The sequence below is a fragment of the Hyaena hyaena genome, unplaced genomic scaffold (assembly GCF_003009895.1).
Source record: "Hyaena hyaena isolate Hyena2069 unplaced genomic scaffold, ASM300989v1 scaffold_188, whole genome shotgun sequence".
Lineage (NCBI taxonomy): Eukaryota > Metazoa > Chordata > Mammalia > Carnivora > Hyaenidae > Hyaena > Hyaena hyaena.
In genome coordinates this window covers 1,439,534-1,461,816 of record NW_024080819.1, presented here as the reverse complement: position 1 = coordinate 1,461,816, position 22,283 = coordinate 1,439,534, and the positions used below count along the sequence as shown (strand labels likewise).

Here is a 22,283-nt window from a genome sequence, read left to right as displayed (position 1 = left end):
ATAAGAAGGGTAAATTAATATCTACCTTGTAGGGTTTGTGTAAGATTTAATGAGAAATCACATATAAAACATTTATCACAATTCTTATATATTTTCTATCTCTCTCTTCTCTGATACCTTGCCACTATATACCAATAAAAGTATCACTTAAATGCTTAAATAAATGTAAAAATTACCATGATTTTGTGTTATATATTAGTATTAGTATAGATTAGTATATACACAGATTAACATACATTAGTATTTTTTTTTAGGAGTACAGAGTAACCCATGGTATTTAGAAATATACTAAAAATTTTACATTGTGAAATACTCATAAACACATAAATTTAAAAATAATTTTCTCATTCATAGACATCCTTTTTTTTAAACCTTACCTTTTTCATGAATTTTAGTTGTTAATACCTCATTAATGTGTAAATAATTTATTGCTAAATCATGTTTATGTTTTGGAAGTAGTACATAGGTCGAAGTATAATAAACTTGTAGATATTGGAAAAGTTTACATATCAAGTGGTGTGATCCTTTCAGTTTACAAGTGGAAAACTAAATTCCAGAAAGAGGAAATGATTTGCACAAACTCCAATAGACATAAAAAAAAATTAAATCAGAGCACCTATGATCATCCCTTCCTCCACTTTGTTTTTGAAATGAAGAGCTGGATAAACCAAGGGAAGCCCAAGAAAAAATGTGGAACAGGCCCACTTGGGACTATTTGAAGGGACTAGCGGCCCTAGAATTCTTCAAAGAGGGCTTAGGACACTAAGATGTTTAGAATTAGGGGTCACTATCTTTACAGCCCTTAGTAGTAAATACACCAATGTATATGTGAAGTTGTCAGAGAAAAAGGTGTTTAGAAAGTTAGGAAATTGTAACTTAGCTGCCTTTGATAAAAAATGCATTATTTTTCAACTGAGAGAAGTAAATCAACTTATAAATAAACCAGCAACTATAGTTAATAAAGCTGTTTGACCAATGGTGTTTTCTTTCAGTTAACTCTGCTAAAGTAGATATTGCCTGCTTATAAACCTATACTACATGGTAAAAGTACATGAAATATTTGGTTGTATTTCTCTTTAAGTGTATGTTTTAAGGACATTGAATAGAAGTAACTCTTAGATGACCATTATCAAGAGTTTTCAAAATTCTGAATACTTAACTAATTGTGTAGGTACAAAGATATTCTACTGTACTGTTTTTCTTTGTATTCTTTGCCATGCTTAATTAGAAAAAAATGAAACAGAGAATGAATGCATTATATAATTTTTTATACTTCCTAGTGAAAAATTGCACAGAAAGTTTGAATTTATAGGTTACATTACCACGGCATTAATCATTATATAGCATTAAGTTTATCTGGGAAGGTTGTTTTCAGTTCTAAGAATATGGTGGCTTTCTTTTTAAGTTGCTCACAATGTTGGGGCGCCTGCATGGCTTAGTCAGTTAAGCAGCCAACTGTGGCTGAGGTCATGATCTCATACCTTGTGGGTTTGAGCCCCGCGTCAGGCTCTGTGCTGACAGCTTGGAGCCGGGAGCCTGCTTCAGATTCTGTGTCTCCCTCTTTCTCTTTACCTCCCCTGTTCTCTCTTTCTCTCTCTCTCTCTCTCTCTCTCTCAAAAAATAAACACTGAAAAATAAAATAAATCATTAAAAAACAAAGTTCCTCACAATGTTATTTCCTCTGTATCCTCTGTGGTAGCCTCCGAGTAGAGTTTATATTCATAGTATGACTATTACATGATTTCACATTGACAATAGAAATACACTGTAGATACTGTTTGTTGAGAAGAAAAGAATTCTATCTATTGTTTTCCCTCATTCATATACTCATTCATTCATTCATTTGTCATTTTATAGAGTACTAGGGATACACTGCTGAGACAGGCCCTGATGTCATAAAGCTTAGTCTGTGAGAGAAGACACACATTAATTATATCATTAAATCAATCTATAATTGCAGACTTTTGAAGGATTTCAGGCTTTAGGGGAAACATGGCAAGGGGAGCTGTGGCTCGAGGAATCATTTGAGCTCTCATATGAAGGATAAAGAAGAGTGACATGGTGGAGTAGAGAGCAGAGTACTTAATTAAAGTCCAGAGGCAACAGCCTGTGAGCATGACCCAGGTGTCATGTGTAAGCGATGGCGTGTAGGGAGCCAGAAGGGCGCGAGTGTGATGAGACTGAGGACTGCTCAGAGGCCACACCAAGCTGGCTTTTTTGCTTCTTGTTAACAATTCAGCCTTTCCTTGAAATAGTATTTCTGTTTCTTATATCACAGGGGACTTTTCTTCTGCTTTCTCTACTTTTAATACTGTTTTTAAACTCACACTCTTAAGAGTTATAAAATATCATATCAACTAGAAAACTCTGGTATTTTCATCCTTATTGCATCTTCTTACATATGATCATTTAAAATTATCTAAAACCATTTTTCTTATTTTATTCTTTTTTTAACAATATTTTCAAACTGCTTAATGTTGTACAATTTTGGATTCCCAATAATACAACTTTCATTCTTTTGAAACACAGGAAACTAGGAAATTGAAAACATAACGAAACTTATGTAGAGTGTTCCCAGGGATAATAGCTTAAATTGGCATGTGTTAGCAGTCCTGAGATATAGGATTGTACTGCTCTTTTGTCTTTTTATGGTAAATATAAATGCTTTATTTTTTCAGGAATATTTTTAGATCTTTGAAGAGTTCCTACTTCTAGTAAGACTCTGAAATCCTTGAACGTGTTATATATTGATAAATATTCATTAAACAATTTTAGTGTGACTGATCCACACACTATGATTATGCTTGGGGAACACGCATCCTGTTCTGTCAACCAGAATCAACACATAAGAGTTATTATTCAACATAACCATATGCTGCACATTCCTCACTATGTACTATCTTACATCAGTTGAAATTGTGATTTATAGAGTTGTTTGGTGTGACTTTTTAATCCTGTGTATTAAACAAAATGAACCAGCTGTCAAAGACTACAGAAATTGTAAGATTACTTTCGTTTTTATATACTTTATTAATATCAGATAAAATGCTCAGTATAAACAAAAATATTGTGAAATTATAAATATGTAAGGGCACAATATATATCTAAATGAAATATTGCCACGTTCAGGCTTTATTAGGTACTGAGTTTAAATTTTTAATGAGGTCATGCTTTATAATACAACATAATAACCAAGGAAGAATTTTTTATTTAAAATTCTTTAAAATTCAGAAGCTCTTAATTCTTCCAATATTCCAAAACAACGAATGTAATAGAAGTCTTTTAATAGCATTCTGTTGGTATGGCATGAAGTCAGTGATGACCAGGTAGACTCATGGGATGACCTTAACAAATAGATTAATTAATTCATTCATGATTTACTTATTTGGCAACATTGAGTCAGTGTATCAGTCTTGATGAAATTAGCAACCAGTGAATTAAATCAGTCAATGAACAAAATGCTCAAATTATATTATTTGATTAGTACTTTAATGCTTGTCACATCTTCAGCTGTTTCAGCCTCTTTCTCCCCAGTTCTCTTAGCCTTTTTCTTGCTGTTCTCTTTCTCAACTCTGTATTTTCTCTTACTTGAAAAAAAACTGGTTTTAAGAGCTAATGAAATTAGAATCTGAACAAGGGGCCTATAAATGAAAACTTTACCTAAGAATTAAGGCTCTAACCCTGAGGAACGTGGCCAGGAAGAACCAGAACAATATACAACCAAATGAGAATTATGCTGGAAGCCAAGACAGGGAATCAAACACAGAGATGCAAACCATACAGGCCTTGTTACCAGAACTGAAATATAAAGTTCTTATTGTTTTTATCAGAAGCAACTGCTAACTTAATTTTGAGCTTCCTAACTAGAAGAAAAACAAAAACAAAAACAAAAAACATATGAGTCCCTGCTGTCGGAATTGCTAAATATATGGATCAGAACAAAGTGTCTCTAACTCTGAGATTCTGAGATTTGGTGGGAAGAAATTCAAGATGTTTATTGAAGTTAGTTGATAATGAGTCTGGGCTTTATTCTTTACAATAACTTTAGCAGACTTCATTCTGTAGAGTATCTAAAGGAGATCTTAACAGGTAATCTGTAAGAGGTTCTATATTCAAATAAGTTTGTAAATGGCTGCCTACCATAGCTTCCACACTTCCATGTGCTCTAACCCATAGAATTTGGAGATATATATTTTACAGGCTCTGCGAAACCCATAGTAAATAATTCATTTGATATTGCAGTCACTTTTGAAATGTACTTAAGCATAGCACGCACATGCAGTCTGCCTCTCCCCTCCCAAAAATGACTTAATAACAGTTAACAATCCAAGGAATAATATTTTGCAGGGCTCTCGTTTGGGATATGAACTCTCAAAATTCCCAAATTTTTAGAAATATGTGAACCATAAACCAGAATTATAGACTGTTAGCCATTGAGTGTATCTCAAGAAAACAAATAATGTATATATGGGACCTCACAGGAAAACTGGTGCATATATGCCAATGCCCTCAATCCTCCTACCTAGTTAACTTACTGCTTGTCCAGCATATGACCATTGGGAGCAGCAGGATCATTTTCTAAGAGAATTCTAGTGATTTGAACACATTCTTAAATCCCTAAATGATACAGTTCAGCATCTCAGCTGTGGGGTAAAAACATCAAAATAATTTGGTCCAACAATACAAATAAATACTTGTCTTTAGATACTGTTGTATATTGTTTGTTTCTGCATGCTAACAAGTAAAATAAATAGGTTCACACATCTCATGCAAGGCTCAGATATGATTTAGGCTTCTATGTGATGAGTATCTTCTGAAAGCAAAGGGTTCATACAAAGGTATGTTCTACCATACAGCCTTAAAAATATTATTAAATTATAACTTTTTACAGATGTTGCTCTTTGAACTGTAGTGAAGAAAATTTAACTGGTTGTTCTGAATCATCCTGTATGTAGTCCCATTAAATAATTGTGTAGTGGTAATAATTTAGATTAGTTAGGGAGGTGGTAAATCAGCACACACATTAAGTTTATGGCTTAATTAGCCAAGGTTACACAATCTTATCAAAGTCCACATAGCTACAAGGACCAGGAAAAGATGCAGCATATTTTAGCACAGTATTTCCTTACCTCATTGAGTGGGGTTAGGCATTAACACAGCCACCACTGAGATAGTTTGTAAAACACATGGTCTTTTTGGACCCAGGATAGCTCATTTCTTTCCTTTTTAATACTGGCAGCTTACAGCATCATCCTAGATGAAATTGCACAATATATGCACTTTTGTTTAGAGAAATGATTATATACATCAGTACCTACTAAAGTGAAGTTACGTTTTTCAAAGCTTTTCACGGTCCTAGAGACTCCAGTTCTGCATAGTAACCCAGTCACAGTCAAATAGAGATGGAAATAAATATTTACTATCACTGAGATTCTTTTTATGGTGAAGTTTTGAAGAAACTTATTTGTTTGCCTTCTGATACATTTATTTCTATGTTTTTATTGTCAATGTCATAGATTATTAAAAAATAAAACCTAATAGTAGAGAGTGGAAGAGTCCAGTGTTGATCCATTTATTTATTTATGAATAAAATGTTTAAGAGTATTTTTAAGTTCACAGCAAAATTGGGCAAGAAGTACGAAGAGTTCCTATGTATCCCTGTTCTCTACACATGTACAGTGTCGCCCACCATCAACATTCCCCAACAGAGTGGTACATTTGTTAAACTGATAAAGTTACATTAACACACCTTTCTCACTCAAAGTTCATAGTTTGCATTAGGAATCAGTCTTGCTGTTATGCATTATATATATATATAAAATATGTTATAAAAAAATATATATGTGTATATATTACAAGTATACACTATTGTAGTGCTGAGTAGTTTCACTACCTTAAAAATCCTATGTGCTTCACCAGTTCATCCCTCCCTTCTCATCATTTTACCTTTTCCAGAATATTATATAGTTGGAATCATATGGTACATAGCCTTTTCATAGTGATTTCTTTCACTTACAATATGCATTTAGGGTTCCTCTATGTCTTTTCATGGCTTCGTAGCTGATTTCTTTCTAGCACTGAATAATATTTCATTGTCTGGATCTGCCACAGTTTATCCACTTACTGACTAAAGGAATCCATTTATTTTTCAGTACTACCATGATACTCTATATTTGCAGATCTCTTTTTCTATACTTTATTTGAAAAACAAGGCTCATACCATTTATGATGTAGCCTGCTATTTTTAAATTTAACTATAAACATTTTCCACTTTAGTAGATACATTGGTTCCACATCATTTTATATTTCTAGTATTCCATTGCATAAATGTATCATAATCTCTTTAACCAACTCCCATACTGTACATTTAGGCCTTATTCACATTTGTATTATTACAAAGAGTGCTGTATATACTTGTACATAAATTTGTACGTATGACTGATTATTATTTTACACTGAATTCCCAAAAGTGAAGTTACTAGGTCAGAGAGCATATATACTTGTTAGTGCTTTGTTATATTTTGCCAGAATTCCTCCAGAAGGCTGTAACAGTCTGTACCCTCCCAAGCAGGGTTTCCTTTTTGTTCTCCAGTTCATTTTGATCATTGCCAGATCATTTTAATTATTTAATCACTGAATATTTCATTGCTTAATTTTTATATTTAACCATTAGAGAAGTCTCGTGTTTTTCTGGCATTTACTGATTTTATCTTTTCCCATTTTATCTTTTGTCTACTATCTGTCCGTAACCTCAGCTGATTTTTAATGGAGGTCTTTGCCACCTGTTGTTTTATGAGAGCTTCTTGTACTTAAATATATTAATCTTTGTTTTTTCCAGCTTATCATTTGCCCTTTAATTTTTGTTAATGACATTTGTACTTGTGTAAGTTATTAGATTAATCCATAAATAATAATGATAGCATTTAATGTTGATTGAATATTTATGACGTCCTAGGTCCTGTACCAAATTCCTCATATGTATTATCTCATTAACTATGCCCATTTCATAGATCAGGAAACTCAGACCTAGAGATATTAATTTGCCCCAAATTAAGTGCTACATCTTTGATTTTGAATCTAGAATCATCTTTTTCCAATGAAAATTATTCTGAGTTACTTTTTTCCTGCTTAAAAATTAATAATTAATATGTATCTGATTACTGTGTACTAGGTGATGAGTTTAGCACCGAAATTCCATCAACTCAATTCTCACCACAACTCTGAAATAGGGCTCTATGTATAACTGTATTTATGAAAAGCTAAATTAAGATGAGTTTCGATGAGTTTCAGTGAGATTTAACTGCTTGTAACTGCTTGTTCAAAATTTCTACAGTAACACAGTAGAAATAAAATGAAGCTCTGTGAGGACAGAAATTGGGTTAATAATACCTGCTTCCTACCTATCCACCTGAATATCGAGGTCAGATGAGATCATGTGTATGAAAATACTGTCTAGGTTGGATACTCTAGGAATATGAAGCACTGTTATTTTTAAAGCACTATTATCCCTCTGTTTTCAGCTAAATCTTAGAAGTCTGTTCTTGGGAAGGTAACTGTGTTTATGCAGTTTTCTAACGTGGAGTGTTTCCTTTTCTCATAACTCTTATGGAATTGAGGATTGCCCATAGCTTTCTATGTGTTAACCCAGCAGATTTTCTCCCTTCATTTATCACCCAAGAAGATAATGTTGGAGGAAAATAATACAATCAGAAGACCATGTTTTAAAAACAGTTTGATTAAATTCAGATGCATATATATGCATTTGTATTTTATTATATCTATTATTAATCATTTAAGATTTAATTTCCCACTTAAGTTATTTACTTATTTTTTGTTACAATTCAATCATTTCCATCTGCCAGTTTAAAATATGGTAGTTGGCCATCTTATTTTTTCAGAAAGGATCTGCTTTCATGTTTATATCTTAACAATTCCTAAGAACTTATTGCTGCATTTTCTAGTATAAACCTCATTGTATTTGAAATTTGTGTGTGTGTGTGTGTGTGTGTTTAATTTTTCTTGAGAATATAATTCATCAGATTCAAATTTCTAGTTTTTGAATATTTTTGGTAACTGAACTTTAAAAGTTCTTTAGTGTCAAATTATAGACTAAACTTAATGTGCGATTGCTATATATTTACTTTGGTCATCGTGAACAAACCTCATTTTTTTATACAACTTTTAATTTTATCATAATGTTTATCTTAGTTGCAAAAGTAAACACAGTGGTGGTTTTAAAGCGAGATAGGTTTTTATTAGCTGCACTCTGTGTTTACCTAACTGTTCAGGCTGTGGCTCTCACTTTCCTTGCCACATGTTTTGATTAATGGCCCTCTGGACTTGTTCCAGAATATACTGATTATGGTCAGTGCGCTTGAAAGATGATTTATTAATTGTGTTTGCAGCTCAAAATAATTAAGTAAAGATTGATCATAGGTATTATTATAGGTTTGCCAATAAAATCAGCAGTTATATTTTAAGATAAAGTTCCCCTAAGTGAATTTTTTTTCACTATAAAGGACAAAATAATATTAAAAATATATACATATTCACTATTAACCATAGCCTTATGGCTTTTTAAAGCATGAATAAATGTATCAGAGATTTAGTCTTCTAAGTGCATGTATTTTAAGTTCTGTTTTAACACAATTTCAAAATAATATGTTTCATGATTACATCGATGTTAAAATAAAGTATTTCCTTGTTTATAACTCACCCTGGGAACAACCTTTCCTACTATTCCCTCAGGCTATTATATGCGTTTAGATTTCAAATTACTGACAGACTTGAATTTCTGTTTAAAATAATTTTTACTTGGAAGCTGTTAAAATCTTTCTCTTTTTTAGGTAAAGGGAATTTATCATTTATTTCACATATATTATGTTCCCATTTGAAAGACTTTTTTACGTCAAATTTCTCTAAATTTGGCATGATCATAGTTATTGTTTCAGGCATTTTAAGTGCTCCATCAATATAGAATAATGTGTAAATATTCATTATACTGGTTAGAGGAGTTATTAATCAAAAGAATTGACTCTGTTCATAATTTATAGTTCAATATTGGAAGAAAAATACATTTATTCTTTATATTTGGTATACCATATTCAAAATATATACACTTTAGCATTGAAATTCTATAACTTAAATGGTCTATTATGATATGTAACTAAATGTTGAAAAGGTAGTTTGTATTAAAACATCATGAAATGAAATAAAATGTTTTATCACAAAAGAACTGAACATTGTTTTGTGTTCTAAGCTTATGTGGAGGTACAAACCAGTTGTGTCAAAACAAGAAGATGTGAACTCTCTAAGTAACTGAGATGTTAGAAAATGGAGGGGGTAAAATAGGATAAAGAACAACAAACAAAAACTGAAGTAAAGGAATTAAAAATATGTCATAATTCATAAATATTATTCAGGGATTTTGCTTGTTTTTGGTAAATCATTACTAAAGAACAAAGAGTACAGAAATGCTTTGTTTAAATATCATTATTAAAAATATTTTCAGTAAAATTTTAGGACATGTACTTTGTTTAATTAAAATCTTTTATAATAATTTCATTTCTAAACAGTTCCTAAAAATAATAATTTCTCTAGATCAAACTTATACATGTGTTTTTTTAATATTATTTTTGTAATGAGAATAAATTATGTGTATTGAATAAGTCCATTTGTCAGTACCAGCATTATTGAGTACTTTATCCTGTATACCACTTGTAGAACTTCAGAATAAAGAGGTTGGTGTAGGCTATGTCTTCAACAATCTTTTTATATGATATAAAACAATGAAGGAAGTTAATCAGTAGCACACATTTGTCTTTTGTGAAAAAATGTCTTTAAAATGTATGACTAGAATTTGCCAAATTCCACAGTAGGTACAAGAATTATGAAATTTCAGAGGAGGGTGAGTTGATATTCCATCTGTAGGACTGTAAAATAAGGAGATGTGATAAAATTAGAGAGTAAGTATTGGCTTTATAGAGGAATGGATATTTCTAGATAAATAAACTGAAGAAAGATACTGCAGAGACGAATATTGAAGTCAGCCTCCTGTTTCCCATTCTGTTTTTTAGTGTTAACATATTAATTTAAATTTTAGTTAATATACAGTACAATATTAGTTTCAGGAGTAGAATTCAGTGATTCATTATTGACATACAATATCCAGTGCTCATCACAACTGCCCTCCTTAATACCCATCATGAACCTAGTCTATCTCCCACCCACCTGCCTCCATTAACCTTCAGTTTGTTCTCTGTCATTAAGAGTTCTTGTGGTTTGTTTCCCTTTCTCACCTTCTCCCCCACTTTCCATAAATTCATGTTTTGTTTCTTAAATATTCCACATATAAATAAAAAGCATATGATATTAGTGTTTCTTTGGCTTATTTTGCTTAGCATAATACATTCTAGCTCCATCCACATCATTGCAAATGGCAAGATTTCATTCTTTTTGATGGCTGAGTAATATTCCTGTGTGTGTGTGTGTGTGTGTGTGTGTGTGTGTGTGTGTCCATTCATTATCCATTCTTCTTTATCCATCAGTCAATGGACATTTGCAGTCTCTCCATAGTTTGGCTATTGTTGATAATTTTGCTTATCCCCTTCAAATCTGTGTTTTTGTATCCTTTGGCTAAATACCCAATAGTGCATCTGGGTCATAGGGTAGTTTTATTTTTAATTTCTTGAGGAACCTCCATACTGTTCTCGAGAGTGGCTGCACCAGTTTGCATTCCCACCAACAGTGCAAGATAGTTCCCTTTCCCCTGCATCCTTGCCAACACCTTTTGTTTCTTGTGGTATTAATTTTGGCCATTCTGTCAGGCATGAGGTGGTATCCAATTATGGTTTTAATTTGTATTTCCCCTATGATGAGTAATGCTGAGTATCTTTTCATATATCTGTTAGCCATCTGGATGTGTTCTTTCAAAAAGTGTATGTTCGTGTCTTTTGCCCATTTATTTACTGGATAATTTGTTTTTTGAGTGTTGAGTGTGATAAGTTCTTTACAGATTTTGGATACAACCCTTTATTAGATATGTCATGTGAAAACACATTCTTCTATTACATTAGTTGCTTTTTAGTTTTGTGGGTTGTTTCTTTCTCTGTGCAGAAGCTTTTTATCTTTATGAGGTCCCAATAGTTAAATTTTGTTCTCTCCCTTAGGATTTTAATGGTTTTCTGTTTTACATTTAGGTCTTTCATCCATTTTTAATTTATTTTTATGTATGGTGTAAGAAAGTGGTCCAGATTCATTCTGCACGTTGCTGCCCAATTTTCCCAGCACTATTTGTTGAAGAGATTCTTTTTTCCATTGGATATTTCTTCCTTCTTTGTTGAAGATGATTGGCCAAAAATTTGTGGGTCCATTTCTGGCTTCTTTATTCTGTTCCACTGATCTATGAGTCTGTTTTTATGCCAGTACTATTTTGATGATTACAGCTTTGTTGAAGTCCCGAATTGTGGTGCCTCCACCATTTGTTGAAGAGACTGTTTTTTTTTTTCCATAGTCTTTCCTGCTTTTCAGAGATTATTTGGCCATAAAGTTGTGAGACTCCCTTATTTTTTTTTATTAATAGAACCCCCTTCCAACACCCTGTGCATCCCCAAGTTTTAACAAAGCATGTGGCTACCAAACTAGAGGCTACATTTCTCAACTTCACTGGCAGCGAAGTATGGCCATGTGACAATGTCCTTCACAATGTGATGCGAGTAGAAATAATATGTAAAATTTGGGGATCTTGCCCTAAAATGAGTGGGTATGCATTTTTCGCTTTCTTCTCAGTCCATCTGGTGCCTAGGATTTAAGGAGGACATCCTAGGAGATGGCAGAGAAATAAGAAAGGAAGAATCATAGTCCCTGGACATTCTCATGGAGCAGATCAGCATATCCATTGAGAAATACCCAGTTACCTATAGACTGTTCTGTGAGAGGAAAATAAATGTGTAGCTTGATTGGGTTATGGTACTTTTGGGGGTCTCTTTGTTACAGAAACTTGAGATATCCCCTAACTAAAAAGAAGGGCTTTTCTGTCAGAGGAATATAATTCAATAAGCTAAATACATGGAGAAAGAGTCTGGAACACAGTGGACCAGTGACCATGAGGTGCATAGACATGTGAATAAAGCTGGTAAAGTAGATGGATCTCAGATCACAAAGGAACTTGAATGCTAAGCTGATTTATTTGGACTTCTTTTTTGAATATAATTAGGAACTGTTAAAGGGTTTGAGCCAAAGAATGGCATAAGGAACAGTGCTTTATGAAAGTTTCCCTGGAAATCATATATTTGATGGAGGGAATGTTTGTAGATCATCAGTGAAGACAGGAGGATATTACAGTAGTTCAGGAAGAGTTAGTCTGAAGAAGGGTAGTGATTGTAAGTGTGAGTGTGATTGGAAAGGAAAGGAAGAGATGAATTGAGAAACACTTAAGATTGTTGTCTTCTTATTACTAAAGACCTTGGAAGCCTCATCAGTTTTGAAAGCTATTTATTAGACATGGTCTTTATCAGAGTAAGTCATTTGTCTTACTTTAGAAATCAACCTACCACAAAAGCTGGATAAACAGAATGTGGCGGTCATGGGCATTGACTTCTGAAAAGGCTAAAAAAGTTTCCTTTTCCAGACTGGCATATTTATATACTCAAGTATATATGTGTATATAGCATATTAATTTTACATTATTTTACTTCTTCATTTATTTGATGTTTTAAACTTAAGTCAGCATATAGGTAAGTATGTTAATCAGTAAGCTATCTTCAAATCTTACTTTTAAGAAACATTGTCACTGTGGAAGGTATACTATAGCCTCAAAGACCTTTCTGGATGAAGGGGTTCTTGTTGGCTCCGACCACAGGAAATATTCCATCTGGACATGTATCATGTATTTTCATTTCAATCTGAAGTGATGGGTTTCTCTTGCTTAGAGAGATATGATATTCTACTTATAGACTACAGGAAAAAAATAACTTTTTTTGCTTTATGATCCTTTGGATATAGTGCTGATTTTATAAAGTGTTTTTACTAGGGCCAAGATCTATGACATTCTAGAAATTTTCAGACTCTGGGTGATAATACAGGAGTTATATTCATGAGTGAATTTTACAAACTAATAAAGCTAAGAGATAACGTTATAAAACTGAACAGACCTATATATCCCTATTTCAAGAAAGCCATGAAAATAATAATATTTACCAAGGTTTATTTTTGGCAATAAATGGTGCCACATAAGGCATAAAAACTGGTAAAGAAAACATTTTGTTTGTTTGTTAACTGCTATATGTTTAAGTAAGACAAATGAAGATCTCAGTATTTGTACTGAGTAATAAGACAGTATATTATATTTTTATTTTGTCCACTTGTTTCAGATAATTATTTTATAAATGAATAATTAGTTATAATGGAATTTATTGATTATCTAATAAAAATATATAGCCACATAACCTTTACATAAATGTTTTGTGGGACAAAAGGCTTACTGTGTAGATGAAAGCCCATTTCACCTGGGGTAATTTCCATCCATTGGCCCTAGATCTGCCTTCTCTGTCACATCAGATGAGTCTTCTACATTAAAGTCACTCATATAGAATGGAGTCATGTTATCAGTGCATACAACGTGTATGTATTCATTGTACACGCTCTGTTTTCTTCTTTGACCATAAAGAGGTCAGCGGAAAGGGAGAAGAAGAAGAACATTTTAAATAGGTCTGGACTTCCTGTTCATGTATATGCCAGGAGGAGGTATCAAGTGGGAAACAGATCTCCTTTCCCCCTATCTGTCTGAGCTTCTATGATCCTTATATACCTTGGACAGCACATTTAAAAAGAAACCTTTTTCATATAACATGGTCATTAAACACAAGGCCACTACTTTACAGTTTCTACTGCTGGATGGAAAACAAATAGGAGGAAAACTGTAGTGCGGGAGTGATTGAAATTGGTGTATCATACCAGTTATATTTTGCTAAGGATTTTTCAGGATAATATAATTTTCACATTATGACTCTTAATACAGTTACAACCCAGTCCTTGAATAAAATAGAAACTCATTTAACATGGAGATCATCACATCCTCTGAGTTTTTCTTCTGTGAGCTGCAGAGTCTGAATTTATCAGCATTCCCCAAGTATAACATGCTTTGCTTGTGGTTATTCTCTTGATTGGAGTTGCCTTTCACTGAATACATGTAGTTTGCTAGTGTTCCAGTGAAGTTGTGTTCCCAGAGCCCGCCTGTAATCTCAGATGTGGTCTCATCTATACAGAGACTAATAGAATACCACACTTCTCTTGATGTGGGATGTTCCCCAGCTGTTATACTTTTCATTCCCAAGATATCACTAATTTTTATTTATTTATTTTGTTTTTTTACAAATAGTTTATTGTCAAATTAGTTTACACATAACACCCAGTGCTCATCCCCATGAGTGCCCTCCTCCATGCCCATCCCCCCCTCCCCCCACATCCATCAGTCCTCAGTTTTTGTCAGCATTCAAGAGTCTCTCATGGTTTGCCTCTCTCCCTTTCCCCCACCATTCCCCCCTCTTCTCCCCCTTGGTCCTCTGTTAAGTTCCTCCTAATCCTCCTATACGTGCAAACATATGATATTTGTCCTTCTCTGCCTGACTTATTTCACACAGCAGAACACCCTCAAGTTCCATCCATGTTGCTACACATGGCCAGATTTCATTCTTTCTCATTGCCATGTAGTATTCCATGGTATAGATAAACCACATCTTCTTGATCCATTCGTCCGTGGATGGACACTTAGGCTCTTTCCATGTTTTAGCTATTGTGGAGAGTGCTGCTATGAACACCGGGGTACATGTGCTCCTATGCCTCAGCATTTCTATATCCCTTGGGTAAATTCCTAGCAGTGCTATTGCTGGGTCCTAGGGGAGTTCTATTGTTAGTTTCCTGAGGAACCTCCACACTGTTTTCCAGAGGGGCTGTACCAGTTTACATTCCCACCAACAGTGTAGGAGGGTGCCCGTTTCTCCACATCCTCGCCAGCATCTAGAGTTCTCTGATTTGCTCATTTTAGCCACTCTGACTGGCGTGAGGTGGTATCTCAGTGTGGTTTTGATTTGTATTTCCCTGATGAGGAGGGATGCTGAGCATAGTTACATGTGTCTGTTGGCCATCTTGATGTCCTCTTTGGAGAAGTGTATGTTCATATCTTCTGCCAATTTCTTTACTGGGTTGTTTGTTTTTTGGGTGTGGAGTTTGGTGAGTTCCTTATAGATTCTGGATATCAACCCTTTATCTGATATGTCATTTGCAACTATCTTTTCCCATTCCGTTGGTTGCCTATTAGTTTTGTGGGTTGTTTCCTTTGCCGTGCAAGATATCACTAATTTTTTAAAGCCTACTTAAAAATTTAAGTACAGTGGTCCTGAGTTTCTCAAACTACAGTCATGCATAGGCCACCGTTTAGATTTGTGTTGTGTATGAGTTTCACCACCTACTTCCACAGTGTTTACCCCTTCTTGTTAACACTTACACTGAGTTAATTATCTATTAAATTACTTTATGTTGTAAATTAAATACATTTAAAGAAAAAGCCTCACAGTCTTATTTTTTAATGTTTATTTATTTATTTTGAGAGAGAGCTAGCATGAGTGGGGAAGGACCAGAAAGAGAGGGAGAGAAAGAATCCTAACTAGGCTGCATACTGTGAGTGAAGATCCTGATGCGGGGCTCAAACTCAGAAACCATGTGATCATGACCGGACCTGAAATCAAGAGTCAGATGCTTAACCTACTGAGCCACCCAGGTGCTCCAAAGATATATACATTCTTAAGTGGAAAACCAGTCTTACTTGAAGGTGAAAGAAAATTTAATTTTAAATATAAAATTAACAGACACAATAAACTCTTCTATTCTTACCTCAAAACTCTGTACCTAAGTATGATTCTCTCTATTAAAGGGGTGCCTGGGTGGCTCAGTTGGCTAAGCATCCAACTTCAGCTCAGGTCATGATCTCATGGTTTGTGGGTTTGAGCCCCGCGTTGGGCTTTGTGCTGATAGCTAGTTTAGAGCCTGGAGCCTGCTTCCGATTCTGTGTCTCCCTCTCTCTCTGACCCTCCCCTGCTCATGCTCACTCGTGCTCTCAATCTCTCTCTCTCTCTCAGAAATAAATGAAACATTAAAAAAGATTTTTAAAAAAAAGACACACTGCCATCTAAATGACATCTCTTTTAGAGAGAAATCACCAATTTTATAGTTGCATTAGTTGCTGCTACATCATTACTCACCATGAAACCGTCTTCTGAGGGCAGACCAATAGAGTAAGGAGTTGCTGTGTGATTTGGGTCAAGTTACTTATCTACTCTGAGCCTCAATACTGTAACTTCTAAAATGGGAACGGTGATACCCACCTTATTGAAGTTAATGAGATGACAAATATAATGTGTTAGTAAGCACATGGTAAATGTTCGATATTCTTTACTACTGCAGTTCTTATCTTAATTTTCCCTTCCAGTGTCCAGCTGTTTAAGTTTAATGTAGATTGTCTTACAATGCAAATTATTTACTTATGGTAATATTATACCAGCAAAGCATTTAATTGTAGTTTATTATTTTTAATAATTTACAATCAAATAGAGTTTATCCTCTGAAATTCCTATGCTTTTGGCTTGAGTAACTAGTTGAACGGTGCAGTTTTCAGACAAAGGACACACTGAAAAAGCAGCAGTTCTGCAGGGGTGCCTGGGTGGCTCTGTTGGTTAAGCATCTCACAGTTGATGTTGGTTCAGTTCATGTTCTCACAGTTGTGAGACTGAGCACTGCGTTGGGCTCTATAAGCATGGAGGCTGCTTAAGATTCCCTTTTCCTTGGGGTGCCTGGTTGGCTCAGTTGGTTAAGCGTCCGACTTTCGCTTAGGTCATGATCTCGCGGTTCGTGGGTTTGAGCCCCGCGTCGGGCTCTGTGCTGACTGCCAACTCAGAGCCTGGAGCCTATTTCAGAGTCTGTGTCTCCCTCCCTCTCTGACCCTCCCCTGCTCATGCTCACTCGCGCTCTCAATCTCTCTCTCTCTCTCAGAAATAAATGAAACATTAAAAAAGATTTTAAAAAAAAAGACACACTGCCATCTAAATGACATCTCTTTTAGAGAGAAATCACCAATTTTATAGTTGCATTAGTTGCTGCTACATCATTACTCACCATGAAACCGTCTTCTGAGGGCAGACCAATAGAGTAAGGAGTTGCTGTGTGATTTGGGTCAAGTTACTTATCTACTCTGAGCCTCAATACTGTAACTTCTAAAATGGGAACGGTGATACCCACCTTATTGAAGTTAATGAGATGACAAATATAATGTGTTAGTAAGCACATGGTAAATGTTCGATATTCTTTACTACTGCAGTTCTTATCTTAATTTTCCCTTCCAGTGTCCAGCTGTTTAAGTTTAATGTAGATTGTCTTACAATGCAAATTATTTACTTATGGTAATATTATACCAGCAAAGCATTTAATTGTAGTTTATTATTTTTAATAATTTACAATCAAATAGAGTTTATCCTCTGAAATTCCTATGCTTTTGGCTTGAGTAACTAGTTGAACGGTGCAGTTTTCAGACAAAGGACACACTGAAAAAGCAGCAGTTCTGCAGGGGTGCCTGGGTGGCTCTGTTGGTTAAGCATCTCACAGTTGATGTTGGTTCAGTTCATGTTCTCACAGTTGTGAGACTGAGCACTGCGTTGGGCTCTATAAGCATGGAGGCTGCTTAAGATTCCCTTTTCCTTGGGGTGCCTGGTTGGCTCAGTTGGTTAAGCGTCCGACTTTCGCTTAGGTCATGATCTCGCGGTTCGTGGGTTTGAGCCCCGCGTCGGGCTCTGTGCTGACTGCCAACTCAGAGCCTGGAGCCTATTTCAGAGTCTGTGTCTCCCTCCCTCTCTGACCCTCCCCTGCTCATGCTGCCTCTCTCACTCTCTCTCAGAAATAAATAAAACATTAAAAAAATTAAAAAATAAAGATTCCCTTTTACTCTCCCTGTGTCCTCCCCCATTTGTACTCTCTTTAAAAATATATATATATATAAGTTTGCAGAGCAGAAAATTGAAAATTTCTGTTTGGTCTAGATTATATTTAAAATACTTAACAGATATGAAAGCAGATGTATCAAGATATAGGAGTCTGGAGTTTCTGGGTGAAGTGAGGTCTATAGCTAAAGATTTGAGAGTCCTAAACATTTTGGAATACATGGTTATGATTTTGAAGTGAGAACAGTCAGGATAGGTAGATATTTCTCTTCACTAAGTATTGAGTAGTTCCTAATGTGGAGCTTTAAGCAACAAATACAGTAAAGGTAAAGGAGATACTATTGGTAGTGTCAAAGTTCAATGCTTTATTCTTGAATACATTGTAACAACTGTAGAAAATAAACTCAGTTCATTTTTTATTATTTTATGGATTCTGCATGGATTTAATAGCCAGGTAATTTATTTCTGGGCTCTCAACTCATCTGAACAATTTTATTATCTGTTCCTGACAACTTTAGTATTATATCAGTTGGATTTTAAATTATATATAGTATAGGGGGAAAGGGTCCAAATCACACTTTAAATTGAACTGTTCTCTTCCTGTATGATTGAATCAAAGAATTTGTTGGGAGCCTTTTAAGTCATAGATTCCAACTTCGTAGTCCAGGCAAGTAGAAAAAACAGATACATGAAACCATAATAGAGCAGTTATTTGGGTGACTGTGATAGTCATTAGTTCTGTTCACCAAATATTTCCAGCTTTCTGCCTCCTGGGCACATGTTAAAATTGCACTTCAATAGCTATAGTTGAGTGAGGCCATGAGACTAGGTCTTACTAGCAAGTTTTGATTAAAAGTGTCTTGTGTAATTTCCGAGCCAGAGAGCTTTCTTTCCTTCTGCTATAATGATTGGCAGTGTCGGTAGCTGCCCTGTCATTCTAGGTCTTGGAATGAGGACAGCACAGAATGGAGCCCCCAGGCCACTCCTGATGGACATATGAGAAATGTTGAATGAGACACAAATGCACGAATGAGAAATTAAAGCTTTATTGTTTTAAGTCACTGAGATGTTGGGGTACTTGCTACCCAATATAGATTAGGTTGGACCTCAGCAGTAGATATGGAAACTTTTCCAAATAGAGCATATTCTTAGCACCATCACACTACTGTCTAAAAAATTAGGAACCACAAGACAACATTGGTTGAAAGTTCACTACCAATGCCAGGAAGTAAATATGAGCACCTTTACCAAAGCAAAGCAGAATAAACCACGGCTTAGTTACTTTTTTACAACGTTAAAAACATGTACCGTATTTCTAAATGTTACAATGTGAAAGTTTCATAGTCTCTCCCTTCCACTGTGATTGTATATTATAGAAACACTAGTAGGAAAACTGCAAATTCTTCATTAGTTCGGCAAACAAATGAATACCTTTTTTAAAGAAGAAAAAAAATAGTATTGTCAGGTTTTTCTCAAGCAGGTAGTAGGAATTGATTTTATTATTCACAAAGCTATTTAACAAATGCTCTTTTATAAGCTCATCTTGTGCCAGTCAGACAAATGGAGTCCAGCTCCCATTTAGAAGGTTAAGAGAGAAAACACTCAGAGATTTGACATCACTCCACCCCACCTAATGACTTCACTTTCCATTTGACTTGCTTTTTGTTATTTACTGAACTAAAAAATGTACCATCCAAATTAAAGCTGTAGTCTTTGCTCCCACCAAGTATGTGGAGATTAACCACAATGCAGATGATCCAAAAACTCATAAATTGAGTAATTTTTAGTCATAGAATTTTTAAGGTGGAAATAGAGTAAGATAGTCCTTTCTGTTCCTTTACCAAATAATTAATGATATCTTTATCCATTGTTTAGTTGTATAAACTGGCATAGAATGTTAGCCAAATAAAGCATGCTAGGACTTCATGGTCAGTGTCTATGCACAGTGACTGTGTCCTCATTTCTCTGTATGTCACCTTTCCTGGAGTTTATTTTGGTGCAGTGTTTGCTTACACTACACTAAGAGCATCTAAGGAAAAAGATCTGGTGTTTCAAATTAATGTTTGCCAAGCATCTCCCCTGTACTTTATTAACTACAAACTAAATACTATTCCACTTAAAAAGAAATCTTAAAATACTTGTAGAGCTATACAAATATCAAGTAAGAAGGTAGGAGATCTGGGTCTAAGTTTCAAGCGTGTCATTTACTAAATTGTATGCTTTGTTTAACATCTTTCAAATCTGTCTCCTCCTTTCCATGTCCGTGTCACTGCTTTGGTTTAAGACCTTGTTACATAGCTCCCTTCCAGACTTCACACAGCTGCCAGAGTGACCCTTCTAAGATGTTAATCACTTCAGGTCTTTTAATGAGTCCCTATGGTTTTCAGGATAAAGTCCAAACCCCTTAGCATTGTACACAAGCTTTTGACGAGCTGCCCCTTGCCTACCTCTGGCCCTGAGGTTGTAAACTGGGAGGCTCTTAGCAGGATTCAGCTCTATGTGTATGTTTGGTCTGTTTTGCACCATATTTTTTTAAAAATATAGTATGAATGTTAATTTAAAAATTGAGAGATTTCTGACTTCTCTTGAAATTAGAAGATTATCCTCTCACAGGTTGGCAATTGGCTGTTCCAACTGTTCTCTTTAGTGTTTTCTCTCTTAAACTTATAAATGGGAGCTGAACTCTATTTGTCTGACTGGTACAAGATGAGGTTTTAAAAGAGCATTTGTTAAATAGCTTTGTGAATAATAAAATTGATTCCTACTACCTGTGGGAGAAAAACCTGCAAATGCTATTTTTTCTTAAAGAAAAGTATTTATTTGTTTGCCATATCATTGAAGAATTTAGTTTTTTTTTAAGTTTCTATACTATACAATTACACTGGTATTGAGAGACTATGAAACTTCCAAGTTGTAACATTTAGAAATATGTTACCTATTTTTAACTTTGTAAAGTGTAGCTAAGCAGTGGTTTATTCTGCTTTGCTTATAGTAAAAGTGTCTTTAGAGAGGACAGTCCCTCTCTAATTTACCACAATTCTTACTCGCTGAGATTTCACTTTTGGGCATTTGACGTAACTTGTGGGCATTTGAGTTTGCATCCACCTCTGGCCTCCGCTCCAGCCATTCTTTAATGTTCATTCTTATAGCACTGAATTATATATACCAAGTTCTTTCAAAGTTTTATGCTTACTCTTGCTTGGAGTGCCCTCCTTTCCTTCCATTGCTTTATCACACTGACCCATTCACTTCTTTCAAAGTTCACTACAGTTATTGACTTTAAAAACTTACCCCACCTTCCCTTCTGATGTACCTGTATCGCCTTATTCTGTCTGTCACATTGTATAGTATTTGTTGATTTATTTGTCTGAATCCCTCTTTAGATAGTAAAGTCCTTTGGGGGCATAGAGGGTATATAATTTGTTTTTGTGTTACAGTTTGGACTCAAAGGAGTCACTGTTGGCCTCAGTGCCCTTGTTTATAAAATGATGAGCCGTGATCACAAGGGAGATCAGATGACCTTCAGATGTTCTTATTTGGAAGTCTGCTCTCTGTTCTTTTTTGGGAATCTGGGGTCCGAGGTTGCTTTGAACAGATTTTGACCAAAGTTCAGATACGTACTAAATAAGACTTAAGGGGATTAAAGCATGTGGTGTCCTAAAATACCAAATAACAAAGCTTTCCTCTCCAAAAGGACCATATACTTTGGTTAGTCATTCCTACATAGAAGCTGACTGACAGATCATTGTCCAAGACCGCCAAAAGCTAATCCATTAGATATCTGATGACATTTAACAGAAAGGAATTATTGGTGCTTCAAAGAGGTCATCTATTTAGCCTTAATAACAACCTATTTGATATCATGAGGGAAAAAAAGGAAAGATGAGAAAATATGTTAGGCAGAAATTAAATCTGATTCAGATGCTTCACTTGGACTTAGTTGCCATGAAAAAAAGCAGACTGGAAGATGAGTACCTCCTGCCAGTGGCAAATGAGTTGGGAGGAGATGATTATCATAGTCAGCATGACAATGAATGCCTTGAAACTGACCTCGAAATCCAGCCTCCAGGAATCCCTCTTTAAAAAAAATAAAATAAACTCAAAATGGATAAAGGACCTGAATGTGAGACAGGAAACTATCAACACCCTAGAGGAGAAAGCAGGAAACAACCTCCTTGACCTCCACCGCAGCAACTTCTTACTTGACACATCCCCAAAAGCAAGGGAATCAAGAGCAAAAATAAATGATTGGGACCTCATCAAGATTAAAAGCTTCTGCACAGCCAAGGAAACAACCCA

The 22,283-nt window shown here is 35.0% G+C and overlaps 1 protein-coding gene across 5 annotated transcripts in view; it reads left to right on the top strand.

The window, feature by feature from the left end:
* XRCC4 (X-ray repair cross complementing 4) overlaps positions 1–22,283 on the top strand; it is a 258,352-nt gene that overhangs the window by 147,254 nt on the left and 88,815 nt on the right. Inside the window, exon 8 of one of the 5 annotated variants that reach the window (XM_039241053.1) lies at positions 2,679–2,789. The exons of the other annotated variants lie outside the window; for them this stretch is intronic. Coding sequence (XP_039096984.1) covers positions 2,679–2,715 — 37 coding nt within the window. The 3' untranslated portion in view covers positions 2,716–2,789. Of the gene's footprint in view, positions 1–2,678; positions 2,790–22,283 lie in introns of those variants that run through there. 5 annotated transcript variants of the gene reach the window in all.